General features: G+C 47.6%; 1 protein-coding gene and 1 long non-coding RNA gene across 6 annotated transcripts in view; one reads left to right on the top strand and one right to left on the bottom strand.

Moving 5' to 3' along the window:
* Positions 1 to 21,233, top strand: part of PLXNA4 (plexin A4) — a 464,554-nt gene that overhangs the window by 438,594 nt on the left and 4,727 nt on the right. Inside the window, exons 26-31 of the mRNA XM_077135733.1 lie at positions 5,223 to 5,326; positions 5,888 to 5,987; positions 7,119 to 7,309; positions 8,178 to 8,347; positions 12,289 to 12,501; positions 20,674 to 20,824. Coding sequence (XP_076991848.1) covers positions 5,223 to 5,326; positions 5,888 to 5,987; positions 7,119 to 7,309; positions 8,178 to 8,347; positions 12,289 to 12,501; positions 20,674 to 20,824 — 929 coding nt within the window. The remainder of the gene's footprint in view (positions 1 to 5,222; positions 5,327 to 5,887; positions 5,988 to 7,118; positions 7,310 to 8,177; positions 8,348 to 12,288; positions 12,502 to 20,673; positions 20,825 to 21,233) is intronic.
* LOC143662247 (uncharacterized) overlaps positions 4,851 to 21,233 on the bottom strand; it is a 33,685-nt gene continuing 17,302 nt past the window's right edge. The window contains exons 4-6 of one of the 5 annotated variants that reach the window (XR_013165297.1): positions 20,732 to 20,846; positions 17,278 to 17,340; positions 4,851 to 6,199 (exon numbers count right to left, since the gene is read on the bottom strand). This is a non-coding gene — a long non-coding RNA (uncharacterized LOC143662247). Of the gene's footprint in view, positions 6,200 to 13,130; positions 13,232 to 17,277; positions 17,341 to 20,731; positions 20,847 to 21,233 lie in introns of all 5 variants that reach the window. The other 4 variants (XR_013165306.1, XR_013165274.1, XR_013165291.1 and 1 more) reach the window with 4 other exon arrangements.

Genomic DNA, 21,233 nt, shown 5'->3' with positions numbered 1-21,233 from the left:
CGCTGGGGTCACTTTCCTCGCCTTCCTAGCAGTCACGCTTTCATCCTGTCAGGGTCTCCCCAGCACTTGTCTCTCATCCCACTCCTGTCACTCCACAGCATCTGGATGTGGAGGGCCATAAGGCTCTTGGTCAGGTGTCTCCTAGGAGCTCACCGGCTGAAGGTATGCAGGGCAGTAGCACCACGGCTCCTCCTCCATCCTCCTTCTCCTGGTCCCTGTATTTGAAGGTAGAGTGGGGACCTTTTACCCATGATTATTCTCTCTCTCACACAGCTTTTCTGCCCAGGGAGCTCTTCAAGGGCAAGGGCTTTTGTTGTGATGTTTGCCTCGTTTAACTCTGTACGCTGTCCTGCCAGCACAGTGTCCAGCACACCTGGGCACCAGGCAATGCTGTTTGAAATGAATGAGTGAGCCTAGAGCGCTAAGGCTTTCTGGATCTGGAGATTCAGCATGGTGACCACAGGAGATGCCACTTAACAGAGGGGATGGCAGATGCAGAGTAGGGGTCACTCCGTCTAGAACGCATGTAGGTCATCATCAAGCCAGCCCAGCCCCTAGGGCATCAGACGCCTTAGAGGTATCTCTCTCTACCTCTCCCTGTGCCCTGAGGGCAGGCGGAACCTGTCAGAGATGCCTGACATTCACCCAAGGAGGTTGGCCATTCGCCAAGCTGCCACTCTGCCCCTCAGCTGTCCAAACGGGGTCACCTCATAGAAAGCAGGGTGTGGACACAGCAAAGATATTTTTAGCACTATTCTACTAGGCAAGACAGAGGGAGCCTATCTGGTGAAAAAAGTGCTGGAGACCTGGGTTCTATTTATTTCCATTACTGTTATTAAAACTGAGCATATGTTGAAGAGGTAACAACACACAGAGCATAAAATTAGATGCAGCCCCTTTTCGGGAGCCTCATGAGCCTGATTCAACCAGCTATACACGTTGCAAGGTGGCCAGGGTGCTGTCCTTCCCAGCTGAAGGTGGCAGGCCTGCCCCACCATCTTCAATTCTTTACTCCTGAAGTGGGATTGAGAGCTCTTGAATCCTATCATGCGGTTTTGGGAGAATGGCTTGCTCACGGGACAGGCCGTTGACCTTGGCCTTTCAGGCCCCTGCTGTACTCAGTAGAGCTCTATGGCTCATACTGCTGCTGGGAGAAGGTCATAAAGTATTACAGCAGTGCTCTGCATGCCTGAGCCCCATGTCTGCTATTTTGATTTGCATTCCATGGTGAATCTGGGTAAAGTAGATGCAAAAGCTGGTCTGGAAAAGGGATTTCAGGAAAGAAGGAAATTGGGTAAAAATGTAAGTGGAATTGTGTTCAGGCCAACAGGGTAGGGCTTGGGGACCCAGAAAAGATAAGAATGAGGATTTGAGGGGGGTCTCAATGTCTGCCCACTTAAACTGTTCTGTGCAAGAGAATGCAGGGCTGCCTTCCAGTTATGCTCCAGACTCTCTCCTTCTTTCTGAATTCAGCTGGTCAGGCTACGCATAGCCCTTGCTTCTTTCTTGCAGGCCCCAGGGATAGAGCTGCCAATATCAGCTACCCACACCTCTGGGCTTTCATTGACCAGAACTAGGTGGGAGGGGACATAGAATCATTTTTTAACCTTTCTGATGTTTCAGAAAAAAGCACATAGAAATTTGTCTGTATAAAAGGTACCACAAATAATAGGGTAGAGTTATCAAAAGCAAGTCTTAGTGTTCTTCTTAATTCCATTTTCTCCATCAGTTCACTATCCTTATATTGCTATCTTAGGGAATAGTCCTAACTTTTTGAGATAAATGCCAAAAATATACCAGTCTCACCTACCAGCTGGCCAGTGGCTCCCCTGAGACAGAGGGCTAGGCTGAAGGGACTAGGGGGCTGGGACACCCAGGAGGCCTCTCTGTAGTCCCTGCACATGGAGCCAAGCATCAGCATCAGTGAAGGACGTGTGTCTTCTGCCTGCCCATGGCCATCTCCTACTTCCCACGGCACATGACCACTACCTGCGAGTCTAAGCTAGTGAGAAAAGCATGTGTCCACACAAACAACACATTTGAATTTTTGGAAAGGGAAGTATTGCAGGCCAAGGAAAATTACCACTGGCCTGTTTGGATTTCTAAAGGTCAAGGTATGAATTGAGTGAAGGCAGCTTATCTGCCAGCATCAACCTGACCACAGCTCAGGGTTCAAGTACTGTCATCTCTTTCCCTTGCTTGTATATCCCAATACTTGATTGGCTCACAAGAGTGGCAGGAGCCACATCATAGAGTGTAGCATGTGTGTGTACCAAGCTGGTTATGTTCACGCCACATTCCCTACTGAGAAATCCTTGAGGTAAGGACTCCTCTTATTATCTGTGTATCTGGATGACTGAGTCGAGCACAAAGGAGGAATCCAGTACGTGCTATTGACGAGAACTATGTTGGTTAGTGGAATAAGGACCTTAAGGCTTGAGAACATGAACCTTGAGGTCTACCTTTCAACCTGTTGCTTTAATTTTCCAGGTCATAAAGTTAGAAGAATGAGTGATAATAAAGTAAAAGAGCCTTCACTTCTAGAAAAAGAAGTGCCTGCTTGTGTTTCTGAAGAGTTCAAATCATCCTTTGTCCCAGCTTGTCATTATTCTCCAACTGTAACCCACTGTCTGCCTGCTGTGGGGCACAAACCTATGGGTAGACAGTGCAGTGCTCTTTCCTGCTTGGAAAATAGACCACCATCACTCACTCAGTCTTCCCATTCATTCATTCATTCATTCATCTGTTAGTCATCAAGAGCTTACTATTTCCCAGACTCTGGGCTAGCCTGGCTGGTAGGCATCTGAGAGCCTCCTTCATTTTCATGCTACAAGGATAATCCATCATCCCTCTCTTGCCGTAGGGAAGCACAATCACACTCTGCCTTACTTTTCATGGGTTGGGGTATGGAGGCAGACTAACTCTCATTTGCTTATATGGTCACTGGCCAGGACTTAGAGCCAGGGCTGCTGAGGACATCTGCACAGGCTGCACACTGCACAACTTCAGGGAAGTTTTGCAATTCAGAAGCCCTGCACTGGGCCCCTTTGAGCAATTGCCATTGTTCATGCCAGCGGGCTATGTAACTCGTTCACATGCCACTGAGATATCAGAGCATCAGTGCAGCTGCTAAACCAGAGGGTTTGCCCTTGGCTGGTACTTTCTCTGTCTAGTCCCAGAAAGTGCCACTGCCATTTCAGTGGAAGAGGCTCACCTGGTGCTCGGCCAATGGCCTTAGTATCCAGAGCTCAGTCCACTGCTTCTTCCAGCCCCTTTCCCCAAGGCAAGAAATGCTGAATGTCAGCTGCCTTTTATGATTATACCACAACCTGACTCTGTGCTGCCCCTCCCACCCCACGCCCAGCCTCTCACCAAGGTGCCAGTCACCAGGCCAGCAGGAGAAACCCAAGAGGTTTTTTCCACTTTAGGACCCACTGCAGAACTGGGATCATGCACACCCCTGCCCTTATTCCTCAGCCCAGGTTGGAGTCTTTCCCGGAGTCTAACTGGAAAGCGTATCAGGTTCCTGGCCAGCTTAGAGATTCCTCTTGCTTTGCCCCGGTGCTAAAAAAATATGTGTGTACATACCAAAAAATTGAGAGCAACAAACAAAATGAAATAATTCAAAACTCCTGCAAAACGCTGGTTACCAACCAGCTGCCCAGTGGTGCGTTTCCCTGTTTGCCCATTATCCCAGCTGCCCTGAGGTCCTAATCGCCATGATCTGTTCCAGCTGTGCTGTCAACAGGACTAAGTGATGGGCTGTCCCTAGAGACCTCTTGCGACTTCTCCACTCTGATGAACAAGCATGTCATCCTTATATTTTCATTACTTTGACCACCACTAAGCTGAGCTCTAAACCAGGCAACAGGGGAGTCCTAGGGAACTGGAAACAAGGGATTTGGATTTTAGTAACATCTGTGTTACTCCAAAAGGATGAGTAGCTTGCTTTTCTGGGCCATTTTTTCCTCTGTAAAATGGGAACGGTAGCACTGGCCACAACAAATGCATATGGCTGAACATGGACCCACAGTTCAGCCTTGACAGGAGTGGGAATCTGAAAATATGTCTCTGTGGGCCACAGGAAATTTCAGTGCCAGGGTCAGGCAATGGCCTCCAGATAACTCTCCAGCACTTTCCTGCACTCTGAAAAAGCCCAGTGCTCTTTAGAAGTTTCAGAAGCATCTGCATCTGGGAGCAGTTAAGCAAGATTCTGGCTGCCTGGAAACCAGATTTCTGGCTTCTTGGCTGGAATGCATTTGAATTTAAGGGGGCATTTTTTCTTTCTGATGCATGCCCATGAGACTGGGGGTACATGTGTGTGCATGAGTGTGTCTGTGAGTGTATTCTTGTGTGTTTGTATGTGTGTGCAGGCAGGCATGTGTATGTGCATGTACACATGCGTGACAGAGCTAGTGTGCATCTGGAAAGCACGTGGATTTCCATGTGTGTACCTTTGAAGTTTGAAATGTGCAATTCTCCATCTACACGTGGTTTGTGCCATATATGGTGATGTGGATTTGGCTGATGAGAAACAGTCTCCGATTTCCCCATATGTGATCCTTCAGTGAGCACATGTGTTGTAGTTGTTTGGACCCACCAGGAGAATGTAGAGAAGCAGGTAAATCCCTCCATGATAAAGTAATTAGTGTTGAGGACATTACAAAGATTATATTATCCATCTCAACCTTATGGGGATAGGGCTATTCATTCACATAAAAATGAGTTTTGCTGATCTAGCCACATACTTATACCAAGTCAAACTGCCATGGATGACCCACTTGTTAGCTTTAGGATGCAGAAGACACCTCTGAAACTGAGACAGGTATGCACAATGATTGAACCAGCAGCCTGGATTTCATTAGCCCCAACACCTTACAATCAAACAAATGACCCATGCTGCAGTAATACCACCGTGTATTTGCTTAGCACTTTAAATGTTTTTTCCTGCCTCATTCATTCAGTTAATACTTTCTGAGCATCTACATCCTGCAGTTATGGCCACTCACAGAAAACTGGTGAGGTGAGGAGGACAAAGGGGATGTTATCCCCATTTTTTGTCAAAGTTCATTGGGTTCCCAACCAGAACTAAAATTCAGGGCTTCTCTGCATTGAAAGTGTCTACCCATGGACACACTCTTGAGATGGTACCTTCAGGATCCCACAGAGAGGGGCCAGAGGGCCTCTCTTAGATGTCACTGCTTCCCCCCCCCACCCCCCAGAGTGGCGACAAGGAAGTGGAGCAAGGATGATCCTGCAGGACGAAGACATCACCACCAAGATAGAGAATGACTGGAAGAGACTGAACACTCTGGCTCATTACCAGGTGGGGCGAAGGTGGTGGTGGGAGAAGCTAACTGATGAGACATCCATTCCTTGGGAAGCCCTAGTCCTTGAAGAGCAGGATCTCTCCAAGGCTGGATGCCAAACCCTAGATCCACTTCTTCACTAGCACTCCATGTTCCCTTCACGATGAAGGGGAAATTGATGTCACCTGGCCAGGAAACCCTGACCCCTTTGGAGATAAGATGCTGGCATGCATGCTTCCCACAGGGCATGGGCAGAGTCCCCAAGAAAAGGCCTTTCCTTAGATGTTCCCCTGAGTATTTAAGGTAAGGCTAGGTGGTCTCAAGGGAAGCATTGGGATGGAGAAAGCTAAGAAGGAGCTCTTGCCAGAAGTCACTCTAAAGCAAGCCACAAAATAGAATACTATTCAGTGTTCAGAGCTGTCTTGTTTCCTTCCATGGAAAGCTGGCAGTCTCCAAAGTTCCCTAGTCATCCCATGAGGCACCTTTTGTCCTCTTGGACTAAGTTAATCCTGATTTGTCCTTATTTCCTGGGGTGGCTGAGTTCTTTGCCCATGCCCTTAGATGCTTTTCTCCTATAGGTGCCAGATGGCTCCGTGGTGGCTTTAGTGTCCAAGCAGGTGACAGCTTATAATGCAGTGAACAACTCCACAGTCTCCAGGACCTCAGCAAGTAAATATGGTAAGATCTCATCAAGCCGTCCAGGGAAGGAGAGAATGTCCTGAGCAGCTATTGTCATGATGGCAGCACAGACGACAGACAGATCCCAGATCCCCTAGAGAGGCATGGTGGGGAGGGGAGAGGCCGAGTCAGGTAGTCTGACCATAGGCGAGTGGGGAAGATGCCTCCTGGTTCCAGCCTGTAGCTCTGATGCAGAAGCAGGACCTTTATCCCTGAGAAAAAGAAGAAAATCTTATCTTTATGAGTGTCTGACAGTCTATAAGTTGCTTTCATTTTTGTGATATTCATGATTTCATATCATGTTCATAACAACCCAGTGAATTAAATAATTATTATTTCCTCCTATTATGTAGATTAGTAAATTATAGCTCAGATGCAAAAAGGCTAATGACTTACAAAGGTCACACTGTTTTTAAGCAGTTGAACAAAGGTCTAAAGCAGCCGTGGTGGAGGAGAAGGGGCCCTGGAGATGGGGTACAAAATCAGAATATAGCCCAGTTCTGCCACCATCTGTGCACCTTGGGCATGTCACCTGACCACTGTGAGCCTCAGTTTTCTCACCAGTAAAACAGAGATTGGAAAAAGTGCCTATTTCACAGTGGCATTTTCTGGATAATATATAGTAAACCACCTAGTCTGGTGCTTGCATACATCTTCCTTTCCTGTTTATTTCACCATATCCCACAAAGAATGGCTGGAGTTTCAGCAAGTGAGTGGGAACAACCAATACTTATTAAGGGAAGCAGTCTACCTGCTCTTAAGTCTATATTTAATTGGCTGCACGGAACACATACTGAGAAGTGACTTGAGAACTTTTAGAAGGAAAAGTACAAGTTTACATTTTTACAAAATTGAATAATTAAGGGCTAACGAGATGCAGGGAGCAGGAGGGAGAAGGAATCTGAGTGGGTGGACTTAGCCACAGCTTCTCGGAGGTGGCGAATTTTATCAGGGACAGGGAAAGGCATCCCAGTTTCAAGGAATGTACTAAACCGAGGCAAGGTGATCGCTCCAGCATATTGCAGAAAGGGACAGAGGATAGTTGGCCTTGGCCAGATTAGGAGATGTACTGTAAGTCACCAGGCTAGTAGATGGAGTGGCCTTACACACGTAGGGTCATTGCATTGGCAGAAAACATGATCCGGTACACGGGCAGTCCTGACAGCCTACGCTCACGCACTCCCATGATCACCCCTGACCTGGAGAGTGGAGTCAAGATGTGGCACCTGGTGAAGAACCACGAACACGGGGACCAGAAGGAGGGTGACCGGGGAAGCAAGATGGTGTCTGAGATCTATCTGACACGGCTATTAGCCACTAAGGTAGGGAACTTGATGGGGGAAGTGGGGTATGGGAAAGGACTTTATCACACCCAGAGATGCTAAATCCCTAGCATTTGTGCCAGCACCCCTCTGTTCTATATCCATAGCAGGTACTTCTGATCAGTCCCAGGACCCCTTCCCAGCACAGAGCCTCAGAATCCTTCCCAACCCAGTGCTGCAGGCAAACTTTACCAGTGTTGGCACCCAGACTTCGTGTCCATCCCTTCTGTAGGGCCCTTTCTCAATTGAAAGGCACTACCAAAAATCTATGCACATTCTCCCACCATGCCGTATAAAAGAATGAATGACTTTATCTTTAGAGTGTCATGTCTAGTCTCTAGCGATAGAAACTTGGGCTCCATGAGTGAGTTTCCAGACGCAATTTCTAAAGCTGGTTCTGGGACAGTACAGTTGTGGGGATAGTGCATGCCTTTAAGTAGTGTACACTCCTAAGACTGGGCTCCCTTCTCCTCTCTGCAGAGCCAAATGAGTAAATGTTCATTAGCCAGTGTGAAGAGGGCCCAAACAAAACCAGCAGATTGTGTTTGTCTGTTCTGACCAAGTGAGTTGTTCATTAGCATCTGTGAAAAGTGCTAAAATAACACCCCCAAAGGGTGTTAAACCAAGCCATGTTGTCAGCAGAGGAAAGCTTACTTATGTCCAGTCATCAGTGTTATATCTATTTTCCACGTGCAGGGAAAATTTAAATCAGTGAAAGAGACAGATGAAAGGCAGGGGAGGACATAAAACCTTGAATACATGGGCTTACCCAGTTTCACCCAAGCAGGCCGCTCTCTGTCCTCCCCTCCCCATCCTCCAAGCCTCTTGGGCTGGGCTGTTCTGAACTTGCCCCCCCACACCTCCCCAGGGCACGCTGCAGAAGTTTGTGGATGACCTCTTTGAGACCATTTTCAGCACGGCCCACCGTGGCTCTGCCTTGCCCCTGGCCATCAAGTACATGTTTGACTTCCTGGATGAGCAGGCCGATAAGCATGGCATTCACGACCCACATGTCCGCCACACCTGGAAAAGTAACTGGTGAGTGAAGGGTGACTCTGTTCACCATCCCCAAGTCCCAGCCTCAGGACTTCAGGCCTCCACAAGGCGGGCTGGCCCTGGTCCATCTTTATCAGCAGGAACTGGTTGCAGGCCAGGCCTCTGGCCCTCCGCAATCCTCTTCCACTATTTTTGTCCTTACTTCCTCTCTCACTTCCCTCTAGCCAAATCTCTCTGTACATCCTTTCTTCCTATCAATCAGTCATTCATTCTATCAGTTAAAACATTTATTGAACCAGCTAAATGAGCAAACAATAATAAGACAAACATCACAGCCAGGTTGCACTCATATCCTCTGTGTGTCTGGCGTGATGCTAGATACTGCGGACACATGAACTAATAAGATGTGGTCCCTGCCTTCAGTGAGCTTCCAGATGAGGAGCAGAGACAAAGATGCCAGCTGTTTGGACAAAGAACAAATGTGGTGATTGAAGATGTGTGTGCTGCTTGATTGTAGAGGGCAACTTCTCATGGTGACTCTTAAGCTGAGTTTTGAAGCATATGTAAGAGCTATCTTGCTATTGAGGTGAACAAAGGATATTTCTATCCTATTCCAAAAGCTACCATCTTCTCTTCCCAGATTCCTTTTCTGTGCTCCCTTTGGGGAAGAGACATCCCCATAACTACTTCATCTTCTTTTTCAACAACAGGATTCTCTAAGGGCTAATTGACACTCTAGGTGTCTCCACTATTGCCTGGTCTCTTCTATAAACATTTATCATCCTTTACCTTCAGCTGTGCCTAATTTGGGTTTCTGGATTGAGCACTAGTATTTAATGCCTAGTATGTAAGTTTGCACAAAGCTGAGACTCAGTAAATACTGATGAAGATTCAGAACCAAGATGGACGATGTTTGAGAGTTCTATCTCAGGCAATGCTGGCTTCTATTTAGCCCCACCATTTCCAGGATTGCCTCTCCTTAGCTTTACAGCCATGCCTCTCCCCAGCTGTTTTTGCCAGGTTATTGGCCCAAGGCAGTGTGGGTCTGTTGCTCAGAACTGCTGTGCACATATAACGGCTGAATTAGCATGACTTGGGAGCACAGCAGGCACCCTGAAAACTAGCGTTGGGCACCAAACCAATATATATATATATATAAAGGCAAAAACCAGGCTGCAGCACTGAAACTTTATTTAGTGTAGCCTGGTCCTTATCTCCTTCACCTAGAGAACGGGAAGATCTCAGCTGAAATTGCTAAGTCAAGTATTGAACAGGTTACTGGATTACCATATGGAATTGAAGAGTGGGGTTTGCACCTACGTTGACTCTTGAGAGAAGACCTTTCATGGTGGAGTTCTTCCAACCTTTTTGAAATAAAACTCTTAGCATTTGGATTCATCATTCAGTGCAGCAAAGCTGCATGAAGCCCATTTGTATTTCCCAGTGCCTGCCTCTAGGAAAAATTTTGCGTATTCTCCAAAACTTTTTAACATGACTCTTCAGAGGCTGTTCTGAGGGCCATGTCCCCAGGCCACCCAATGGGCTTCTCTCTAACTGTGAGGTTCTTCCTGATCCCTGCCCTGTTTGAATGGCAGCAGCTTGTAGAATGTAAGAAATGCTCTGCCCAGACCTTCTTTTGGTCCAAAGCATCCCTACATCCCCTAAGCAATCCATTACAGTCCATCACCTGAAATGATATTTAAATGTTTGCTATCAGCCTTTACCTCCTGGAACCACCAAAGACACCACAACCTCCCTGGGGAGGAGGGTTTGTCCTCCCTTCATGCCAGCCCTGGCAAACACTCAGAACTACAGTCCTGCATGAAGGAAAGTGTAGGACATAGACGGTGGTCTTAGGTTCTACTTCCTTCACCAAAGGATACTTCCCCTGACCCCATTGGTCCCCACCCAGGGGATTATGAGGTCCACATACAGATTTAGAGTTAATTGTCCCTGATTAAAAAGGGATTGTTTCCTTATTCCAGGGCCAAACTATAACTTCCTCTCTCCCCTCCCCCACTTCCTAGTTCCCCTACTTTTTCTCTTTTAAATAAACCTCCTGCTCATTTAGCCTGAGTGGCTGCAATCAACAGGAGATTAGTGCCACCACTAATGTTAATAATATGCTAATATTTCATTAGGCAGGAGCCTCGGGTGCAGAGTGTCTTCCCCATTTGATTTACCTGTCAGCTCAACTGGCTTAAGAAGGGGGAGGGGGTAAGTGTTGGGGAGAAACAACCAGTACAGCAAATATGGAGTCTCAGAGTCATTTTCTGAGTGGTACTTTTAGAAGAACAGGAAAATGTGGAAAGACCTTTATTAGCTGGGGAGCCGGAACTCCTTCATTCAGGGCTCCAGGCCCAGCGCCCAGTCCCCCTTCAGGAAGCCTGGGCAGTGACAGTGACACTTTCCCCAGCGGATCATGGTTTTTCATGCTACTCCTAGAAGTCGCCAGTATTTCCTGTTCTGAATTTCCTCTGATGAAGGAAGTGCTACTTAACACTGCCAGGCCCCAATGCTTTCATGCTCAAGACCTGTGTGCACACATTGCAGAAATCCAGAAATACTTGTTGACTGATTGGCAATCTTGAATGTAAGGTCTTACTAGATCCATAGCATTTGTTTTATGTCTATCTAGGTTGCTGGGAGATGCAACAAATACAGAAATATTGTACTTGCTGTATTGAAAGCATTTAATTCAAAGAGCTTAAGTTCTAAGAGGGAAACCAAGCACATAAGAACATAATTATTGCCAACAGTGAGAACAACCACCAAACAACATAAAAGATTAGGAAAACCGGTAGGAGGCAAAGAGGTATGGAGCAGAAGAGAAGAAATAAGTGACCCTTGCTTTTGACACCAACCCTGAACCCTAACCTGGGTCTTGGCAGATTGGATGGAAGCCGCAGGATTGGAGGGCCAGCCTGAGAAAGGGTAGCCAAGAGGGGTGGATGAGGCCAGGTTTCTTCTGATGCCCAAGTACCCCTTCAAGCAACAGGTAGAGTGACTTATAGTTTACCAGATCCCACTGCACATTTTTTTTCCTATTTATTATTGTTTATGCTGATTCCCTTACCTGCAATACCTTCCTCTAGCCCTCATCCAGCTAACCAGCGCCAATGCATCTTTTAAAACTCAGGCCATCAGTGTCATCCCCTTTGTGAAGGCTTTCCCGATACATCCCCTCTGGGTAGACTTGATGACACTTCCCTTTGGCCCACATTGAACCCTGCAATTCTTCCATTCTAACATCTGTAGTTCTCAGAGCAGTTACTTGGTTGTATGTTCTGCCTTCGTTATGACCCCCACCAGATCGCAGGCTTCTTAAGGGCAGATGATTTGTCCTAGTTGTCACTGTATCATCAGTTCCCTTTCTACAGTGTGTTATATTAGTAAATTGGAAGAGGTGGTGATGGGGGCACAATAGGGAAGATGAGGGGGTTGAATGTAAGTTTTGAAATATGCCAACTTAGAGATGCTAGATCTTGAACAGCTACAATTTAAGTGCTCAACCTCAGGGCCTTCACCATACAAGAATAAGGCGATGTCACCAGATAGGGAAGGACAGTGTGACCTCTTCCAGGTTATACATTTTATGGCAGAGATTGAGATTTGGAGCATAGATTCCTGGCTATCTCCTTAAAGGTTTTCAACTTAATACTCCTTGTGTCAGGCAGGAGGCAGGCAGTAGAATGGAGAGTCAGGAATTCCACTTTGTAGCACACTTCACAGACCACCTCTTCCAAGGCCTTGTGGTATCAGGGAAGATTATGAGCTCTGCATTCAGACAAATCTAACTATCAAGTCCAGTTCCAGAGCCCATAAGTGATAACGTCCCATAACTGGCAACGTCCCATAACTGGCATGTCCCATCCTTTTTGTAAGAGCCTTCTTACCTTCTTGCTTTCTCCAGAGACTCTTCCAGTGAAGCTCTAGGCCCACTGCCCAATCTCCCCTGATGATCTGCCTCTTTTTCCACATAGCTTGCCTCTGAGGTTTTGGGTCAACATGATCAAGAACCCCCAGTTTGTATTTGACATCCACAAGAACAGCATCACAGATGCCTGCCTGTCGGTGGTGGCCCAGACTTTCATGGACTCCTGTTCCACATCGGAGCACCGGTTGGGCAAGGACTCCCCCTCCAACAAGCTGCTCTATGCCAAGGACATCCCCAGCTACAAGAACTGGGTGGAGAGGTGAGTGCTGGGCCAGGAAACCCATTAGTTTCCATTGCTGGAGCAAGCAACTTCCATAGACTAAGGCTTTCCCTCATTCCCCAAAAGAGGCTGATGCTTCCAGACTGATCATTCACAAAGCCTGATCCTAGAGTCACAATGCCCACCATCCCAAGCCCCCAGTAGTGCTGTCAGCTGAGACATGAACTGGTAAGCTCGGCTACAAGTTGACACTGTGCTTTGTATCCCTGCATGAGAGGCCCCACATCTTAGTGGATAAAATGCCTTCTAGCCCAGAAGGGATATATGGTTCCTGGCAGCAGTCCCCAGTGAAAAACACGTGATCATGAGACCTCAAAGTGAAAGGCAGTATAATTTCTTGCCACAGAAAGGCTGCAGGCTTCTGCCCACTCTTGTGCTTCCATCCATCTGGCAGCTTTCCCAGATTCCATGTGGGCATCTTAGTCACTCTCTGAACCAGCTTCTCACCTGAGAGTCCCAGCCCCTTGACTCTCATGTGATGAGATTTCAATGCTATGGGCCTTCCAGGGCTTTCTGTCCTAGTGGCCCTGGTCTAATCACACTACCCCCTGAGAATGAAGGTCCCTCTGTAAGCTGTGGAGGTGTTTCTTAGTACAAAGCTAACTCACGGTGAAGAACATGGGTCTTTTGTCTGGGATAGATCAACCCCATTTGCCAAGCATCTGAGCTGTGCCACCAGATTAAGTCTTCTTCTTTTATTACAATAAACCTGTAATATTAGAGGACAGGCATTATTATTCTCATTTTGCATATGTGAAGGTGAAGAAATGTATGTGCAGAATGGTTAAGTAATCACATAAGATTAGTTAGGTGGCCAAGATGAAAGTAGATCTCAGCCTCTCAGCTGACTCCCAAATCCCTTTTCTCTGTTACACTTTCAGACAGAACCTCTGCCATATGGCACCTCAATATGAGTTAAGAAATGTCCCCCTTTCTCCTGGAGGATGTAGCTGCACCCTGGGGTTCATAGCTGACTGAGTGATGGATTGATTGTCAGCCCCTGCTCTCCCTCTCAGTCCAGCGCCTTTATGCAATGAGCAACCTGCACAACTCTGCATGGCTGTCCTCCTTTTAGACTCCTTTTCTTTTCTTCCCAGGTAGCTTAAAGATAGGAATCCTAACTGGAAGTTTAGACTTGGCACCTTTCTGAAGCATTAAAGGGGCAGAAATTGTTCCTGACTTGGCCACTGAAGACAAAATGAATTGTGTCTTTTTGTCCCAGTGGAGAGGTGGTCTCCATCCTTATCCCTGAAAATTGCCTTCCCTTGTGCAGAGGGAATAACTGAGAGGGTTGGAGTCCTGGCCACCTCAGTAACAGTTCTGCTAAAAAGGATTAATTTTCTTTTCCCTCTCCTCTCTGTTCTTTGCCAGTCTCCCTCCCTCTCCCTACTGATACATAAGGTAGGCCTTCAACCTTGGCCTTGGAAGAGCGCTAACCCTTTTGTCTTTGTGTCTTAGCCACCAGTAGAGTCTCTCACTTCTGTCTGGTGGCTCATTCCTCTGACAACAGAGCTGCTAAGAGCCAGCCCTCCTGTATGGTCAGCCTGCCCCTCAGCAGAGAGAGAGAGAAGGGCGAGGCAGCAGCTAGGCTGTTAGTTATCCAGACATGGATACAATGTCACTGTGATAGAGCCCCAGGCAGGGAGGACGGAATCAGGGATATGAAGGGCTGGAGCATTTATAAAACATCTACATAGAGAACACTTCCCCCGGAACATGGCCCATTAGTAAGAGGTGAGACTAATGCCTGCACTGGGCTAATAGTCTCCCTTATGCTGGGTGCTAAATGAGTTTTCTGCCATGCAGCTGCTCCAGGTCATGAGTAACCCCAGTCCATTTGGTTATTTTTAGGAGTGGTTGATGGTTTCCATTTCTTATCCCACTAGTCTCTTAGCAACCAATGGAGCTCTTAGAAAAGTCATCTTTCACTTATTCTAGATCCCAAATTCTTCCTCATCTCATTCTAGAGTGGAGGTGCAGAGATGGAGGGATCAGGAAAACAGCCTGGAAAGGTCTGGAGATTCAAGCCCAGAATGTTCCTTCACTTGATGATGAATGGAGCAGTTCAATTCTCACTCCCCAAGCTTGGCCTCAAAGCTTTGTCTGACTTCCTGAAGTATGAAGTCCAGCAAGGCAGAGCTCACTCTACCAAAGCAAGCAACCCTTCTGCCTTACCCTGCCAAGGGCACTGGCAGCTTCCCATGCAGGAGAAGGGTGGGAGAAAGCTCCCCTCTTGCAGGACTGGCAGTCTTCTGTATACTCTGTCCTGCCAGCATAACCCAGTGTGATTCATTGCTGCAAGATGTGTTCTGTACACTTTGGGAGAGATAAGACTCTTGTCTAAGATACAGAGTTTACCCTGGCCAGTCCTTTCCTCAAAGAGGATGGAGAGCATATGAATACAGGAGGCCTTACTAACTCAGCTGGTTGAAGAGCGTAGGTAACTCTACCAGTAGCTATGCTGCCTGGTATCTCTTGGAAGTTCTTCAGTGGTCCAGCCTTCTTCCCATCTTCCTACCTCCCTTCCATCCCATTCCTGCCTCCATACACATGTAATGCTACTGATTTGTGACTCCCCTGCAGATTTTCTGTCTTCACTGCCTCTACCCAAGTATTAGGGCTTTTACCTGTGGCCAAATCCAGAGAAATAGAGAAGAATCTCTTGGTTCTCCATTAGAATTAATTTCTTGTTGTCTTACAAAGATGGACTCTACAGTATTGTCACCACAAACTGGTGTGTCATGATCAGTTGTAATTTCCATTTCATTTCCAGCAGCAGTTAAATCTCCAAAGTTTGCTAGTGATTTCCCTGGACATCAGACTCACTCACTTGCAGTCCAGTAGTCTTTCCCGTGTAGGAAATGAGTGAGGAGTGTAGTCACAGTTGGTCTACTGGGAATTGGACCACAGCTGGGCCACACATTTGAATGTCATCCATCACACATGTCATGGCATAAAAAAGGTGAAGAATTTTAAATATTTAAATATGCCTCCTAAAGGAACCATCCATTCAAATATATAAAACCATGACAGTTCACCCTAGGAGCAATACTCGAGGTATGGTATAGACATTTCATTAACTTATTCATTAATTCATGGGTCAGACATTTGTGGCTCTCTCTCATGGGTGTATTGGGGCCCTTGGGATGGATCAGATTTGATTCTTCTCCTGCAGTTCTCATGCTCAAGGAGGAATTACTGGCATATACTCAAAAGGCCCCAGAAACTGTGATAGTAGTGAGCTCAGGGAGTTTGGATGTCATTCTGCCAGCATGGAGAGACCAGTGGATGATTCACAAAGGAAAGGACTTTGAAAGGCAAAGTATCTGGGGAAATCCGAGCATTGGGCTCTACCTGTGTCTCATGTCTCCATCTTTGCCCTTGAGATGTTTAAAGGGATGATGGCAAGACTCTGTTCTTCTCAAAGTGTTCTGGGCACTTCACACCATCTTCTCAATCTCTTTAGAGCCCTTCTAAAGGCACAGATGAGACACCAGCTCTCACACACTGGGGTCCAGGATCTCTGCTGTTATACCCCCACTCCATGGAAGTGCACAACACTTCTAATTGGTTGACAGCAGAGAATCCAGCTGTTCTGGGGCTCTACCTTTTATAGCAGCTCTCAAGGATAATGATGGGGCCAGAGAGGTGCTGGCATCCTACTGGGTATGAGCAAGTTTGGCAAGGAGATCTGGGTAAGGCCAGTGTTGGAACCTTACCCTCCTCATCAGGCTGGGCCTTGGCCCGCCTTCCAGTCTACTGGGCTCTGGCTGACTCCAGAAGGTGCTGGGGGAAAAGGTTCAGAGCACCAGCACCTTCTCAACTGCAGGTGGAAATCCTGTGGGAGCAAGTTCAAAAATGGGGGCCCAGGCTGACCTTTCCCCTCTTTGCTGCCACAGCTAGCTGATGAGAACACTTGTTTGAAGTTCATTAATGGGGCTTAATTGTATCTTTCACAATCAATAAGGCTTCGCATTGGCAGAGCCCAGCATAAAGGCCAGCAAGTCAAAAGTGGAGAAGGAAGCAGTTGTGCACATAGTCAAGAATGTCACAGAGAGGTTCTTATCAGGCTTCAAGGGGTAATGGCAAGGGGCTAGGGCTGAACAGAGCCCGGGAGGGGAGTGGGTCAGCAAAGCCCTGCCTAGAGGATGTGCCCACTTAATCCAGGCAGAGCTTGGGAAGAGAATGGGACAGAATGTCAGCAAAACTCCAAGCCCCACATCCATTTATGGCAGTGAGAAGCCCAACTCAGCTCAGCTGACTGAGAACTTGCTGAAGATAAGGGTATGTGGTTGATCCACTTGTGGGCTAGTATGCCCTAGTCCACATGCCTTCATCCAAATCGGTTTCCTCAACACAAAGGCAACAGAGGAGGAACTGGGGCTTGGAGCTGCTCAGTGCAGAACAGACCTTGCTGTTAGAGTCAACAATGCAAAGCTTGTCCCAGAAAAGTAGGGCACTCCATTACCTTTGAATGAGAAGATTAGAACCCTTCTCTCTGCCCACTCTACTCTGAACCTCCAGCCCTATATGCTCTCTTTCTCATACATGCATTGCATTAGTTTCCCAGGGCTTCTGTAACCAAGAATCACAAACTGGGTGGCTTAAAACCACAGAAATCCATTCACAGTTCTGAAGGTCTGAAATCAAGGTGTCAGCAGGGCCTTGTCCCTCTGAAGCCTCTAGGGAAGGAGCCTTCATTGCTGCTTCTGGCTTTTGGTGGCCTCAGGTGTTCCTTGACTTGTGGCAGCATACCTCTAGTCTCTGCCTCCATCTTCACATGGCCATCTTCTCTCTATTTCTGTGTCTCTTCTCTTTCTATAAGGACACCAGGTCATATTGGATTAGGGCCCACCCTAATCCAGAATGACCTCATTTTAACTTGACTACATCTGAAAGCCCTTACTTCCAAATAAGGTCACCTCACAGGCACTGGGAATTAGGACTTCAACATATCTTAACATGATTTAACCCATAACTCACATTCAAACTTTTTTTTTCTTTAATTTCTATTTTTATTTCTTTTAATGTGCATGATCTGAGAATCGAACCTGGGTCTCTCACATGGAAAGTGAGCATTCTACCACTGAACCACCCATGCATGCACCCCACACTCAAACTTTTTAATATTCTCTTTGGAGAAATAGAGAGGACTTTTAGTTCCCTGCTATTAAGCAAGTCACTGTGCAAAGACAGAGAGTGTTGTTTCCAGTGTCCCTTGCTGGGGCTGTCATACACTCAGGGATTTTTTTATACCTGGAATGTCATGAGTAGGATATTGGTGGGATATGTGATCCAAACCCTGTCAAGGCAGCAGTAGGAGCTCTGGTGCTGTTTGCAAAAAGCCCTCATCTGTCTACTTGTGAAAGATTTCACAGGTCACAGAAACAGTTTAGAGAGTGTTTGCTTTGGTGGCAGTTATGCCATTTGAATTTGGACTTTTCCTCCTGGTCAGAAGCTCTTATCATCTATGGTGGCAGAGAATAAATGTCTCGTGGAAGCAGTGGACTCAGCAGTGTTTCCAGAGCTGTGTAGATGGTGCTGGCCCTGGTACCCAAAGTTAGTGAGGCCGTTTGTCCTAGTTTGCCAAAGCTGCCAGAATGCAACACACTAGAGATAGACTGGCTTTTAATAAAAGGGGATTTAGTTAGTTAAAAATGTATAGTTCTTCAGAGGAAAGGCAGCTAACTTTTATCTGGGGTTCTCTCTTACACGGGAGATCTCTGCTGGCCTTCTCTCCAGGTTTCTGGGTCCCAACAGCTTTCCCTGGGGTGCTTCCTTTCTGCATCTCCAAAGGCCTGGGCTGAACTGCAAGTGCTAAGGTGAGGTATGCTGAGCTGCTCGGGCTGTGCTGCATTGACCTCTCTCATTTAAGCATCCAGACAATTAAATTAAACATCACTCATTGCAGCAGGCATTCCTGCAGCTGACCACAGATGTAATCAGTGACAGATGAGCTTCACATGCCATTGGCTCATGTCCACAGCAACAGAACTAGGCACCTTCACCTGGCCAAGTTGACACCTGAACCTAACGACCACACTGTTCATTCATGTTTTTTTTTTACTAATATCACTTTGAAGATAATCCTTTTCTTGACAAATATATGTGATGTGGTAGGTGTGGGTCCATGAGGGGACAATGACGCAAATCTCCTTGGGAATGGCAGGGTCGGAAACCAGTGCTGAAATCCCTGCATCTCCCCTCGTAAAACAGAGCAATGGCATTTGCCGTTGTGTTCCAGAAAGAGTGAGAACAGATGGAGTCTTTTCCTGGAGTTTTTATACCTGGAATGTCATGTGTAGGATATTGGTGGGAGTTGAATCCAGAACCCTTGTATGGACGTAATTGAGGCTGTGTTTTGTGGAGAGAAACAGGCTTTGAAGAGAGCAGACTCTTCTGAGATGAAACAAGGAAACCAGAATGAAAGAGGAGGGGAGCTGAGTGTCTTCAGGGGTCAGACAATGAGAGAGGGAGCAGGGAAGTAGGAGGCCAAGTTCTAAATGAAGATTTGGAAGGATTGAAGTTCCCATTAGGCTGGGAGTAGGATTAGTTCACCTGAGACCCAGGCTACTCTGGGAAAGGCCCTGCTGTTAAGGCCTGGTCCACGCCACCTATCTTGGATTTCTGCGCCAAGACCTCCCGCCAGAATGGAATCAATTCCGCAAAGCAGTTGGAAAGTGCGTCTTGTATGGGCCTGGTCCACGAGGGACAGAGGTTGCTCCTCTCAGCTTCCCTCTGCTCTGCCCTTACCCCTGCCAGAGGGCACAGGTTTCCCTTCACCCCTTCTCTGCCTTCCCCATTTTCTGGACAGAAGGACAAGTCTGCAGGCACAGCACAGCTGTGACTGGGAGAAGGGCAGCTACCCAGCCTTTGTCAGCCCTAGGAATGCTCTGACAGCAAATTGAACTGGCATTCCCTTACAGGCCCTTGAGCCTGGAGTAGCTCACAAGTGCCACCTCTGCTGGCCTGTCACCCAGCTTCTGACCACTGATAGGGAGAGGTGGAGATGAGAAACAGACCCAGGACTCATGGATTCATGGTTGGAGTAGTAAGGGACGTGGGCTGGGAGTGAGGCAGTGTCAGAGTCCAGGGCCAAGACCCTACCTAAGCTTCTTAGAACACCCCACTACACTCAACAGATCAAGTCTTGAATTCTGGGCGGTCTCCCAAGGTTCCTTGTTCTTACCAGCACTTGCACAACCCCGCCTGTGACACCTCCTTCAATTTCGTGCCTGAGGTGCCTCACTCTAGTCTGAAACTCCCCCACCCTCCCCTGTGCTGAGTTCTAATGCTTGCATTCTCCAGCATTGAAACCACAGGGATTTAGTGGGTCCAGACTGGGATCCCACAAGGGGTCTGCTTCCCCACCCTCCTTGTGCCTCTGTTTTGACAGTTACCTGGTCTCTTTTATGTCATCCACAGGCCCCAGAGTGCACATGAGAGGTTGGGAAATGGCTGTCTTTGGGGCATTGGGGCATTTTGGTTCCTCATTAGGAAACTGCACAACTCTTCTCTGGCAGGGGAGCTGGGGTTTGGAGCATAAAATGTCAAATTGCAGAAATTAAAAATGTAAATGCTGGCATCTAATTAACCAGTTGACAGCAGTGCACAGCTGCAAGTGACAGTGACTGATTGCCTTCTGCCAGCCTCTCTCCCCAAGCAGCCCCCACCCTTCTCCCATTTAACCCCCAGAGAGGGGAGGACATCAGGGAAGAACAACTGCTCCAAAAAGCCTCCCGGTCCTGCTGGAGGAGACCTCATGTGGGAAGGGGTGTTAGAGGGTCGCCAGGGAGAGACTGGCCCAGGATGTGTGTCACTGGGCTACATAGTGGGTGCTCCAGGCAGGGCTCTTCCTAACTTGTGGTCTGTCTCCTGTCCACACTCTACCAGTATCTTAGTTACCCCAAATTCCTTCCCTCTGTGCCTCCTACATCCAGAGCTGCAGAGGGCCCTCCCTGTACCTGACAAAGCAATCCAGAAGGAAGAGAGACCACCCACAGTGCCCAGGCAATCACAACACAACTATCCACTCCTCCGAGGACAGGCCGGTCTGGTGGCCACAGACGCACTGTGGGAGCTTCCGCCTCTCTTCTGTACTCCATATGAGCAACTCTAATTGCTTTCTTCCCCCATTCCATCCCTTGGCAGGTACTACTCAGATATCGGGAAGATGCCAGCAATCAGCGACCAAGACATGAACGCGTACCTGGCGGAGCAGTCCCGGATGCACATGAACGAGTTCAACACCATGAGCGCGCTCTCCGAGATCTTCTCCTACGTGGGCAAGTACAGCGAGGAGGTGAGCCTCTCCTGCTCAGGGCCTGCTGGGAAGGCAGGGGGTAGCAGGAGGAGGGAACCCTGCTCATGGCAGCCTCCATGTGTGAGAGCCACCCCCACCCTCCACAGACACCCCCACCTCTGTTGGGGAAACTCTCTACCACCCAGGACTTGGGGATGTGCTCTCAGGACTGGACACTGAACGTGTCCCATTCCCTAAGTTCTATATCAAGCCCTGCTCTTCGTGGACATATAAATCAATGATCTGTTTCTTATGTCTTTTTCTGTGTGTTTGCTCCACCACTCCCCCATTCCCTCTCTTTTACTTTTTTTTTTTACATTTTTCTTTCTGATCATGAGCACCTCTCCACTCCCATGGGCACAGTCCTAAGTTCTGGTGTAGAATTAATTGGATAGAATGGGATGGAATG

Source organism: Tamandua tetradactyla, chromosome 1, assembly GCF_023851605.1.
Source record: "Tamandua tetradactyla isolate mTamTet1 chromosome 1, mTamTet1.pri, whole genome shotgun sequence".
Lineage (NCBI taxonomy): Eukaryota > Metazoa > Chordata > Mammalia > Pilosa > Myrmecophagidae > Tamandua > Tamandua tetradactyla.
Note: the sequence above shows the minus strand (reverse complement) of the source record. Positions and strands in the feature narration are given on the sequence as shown.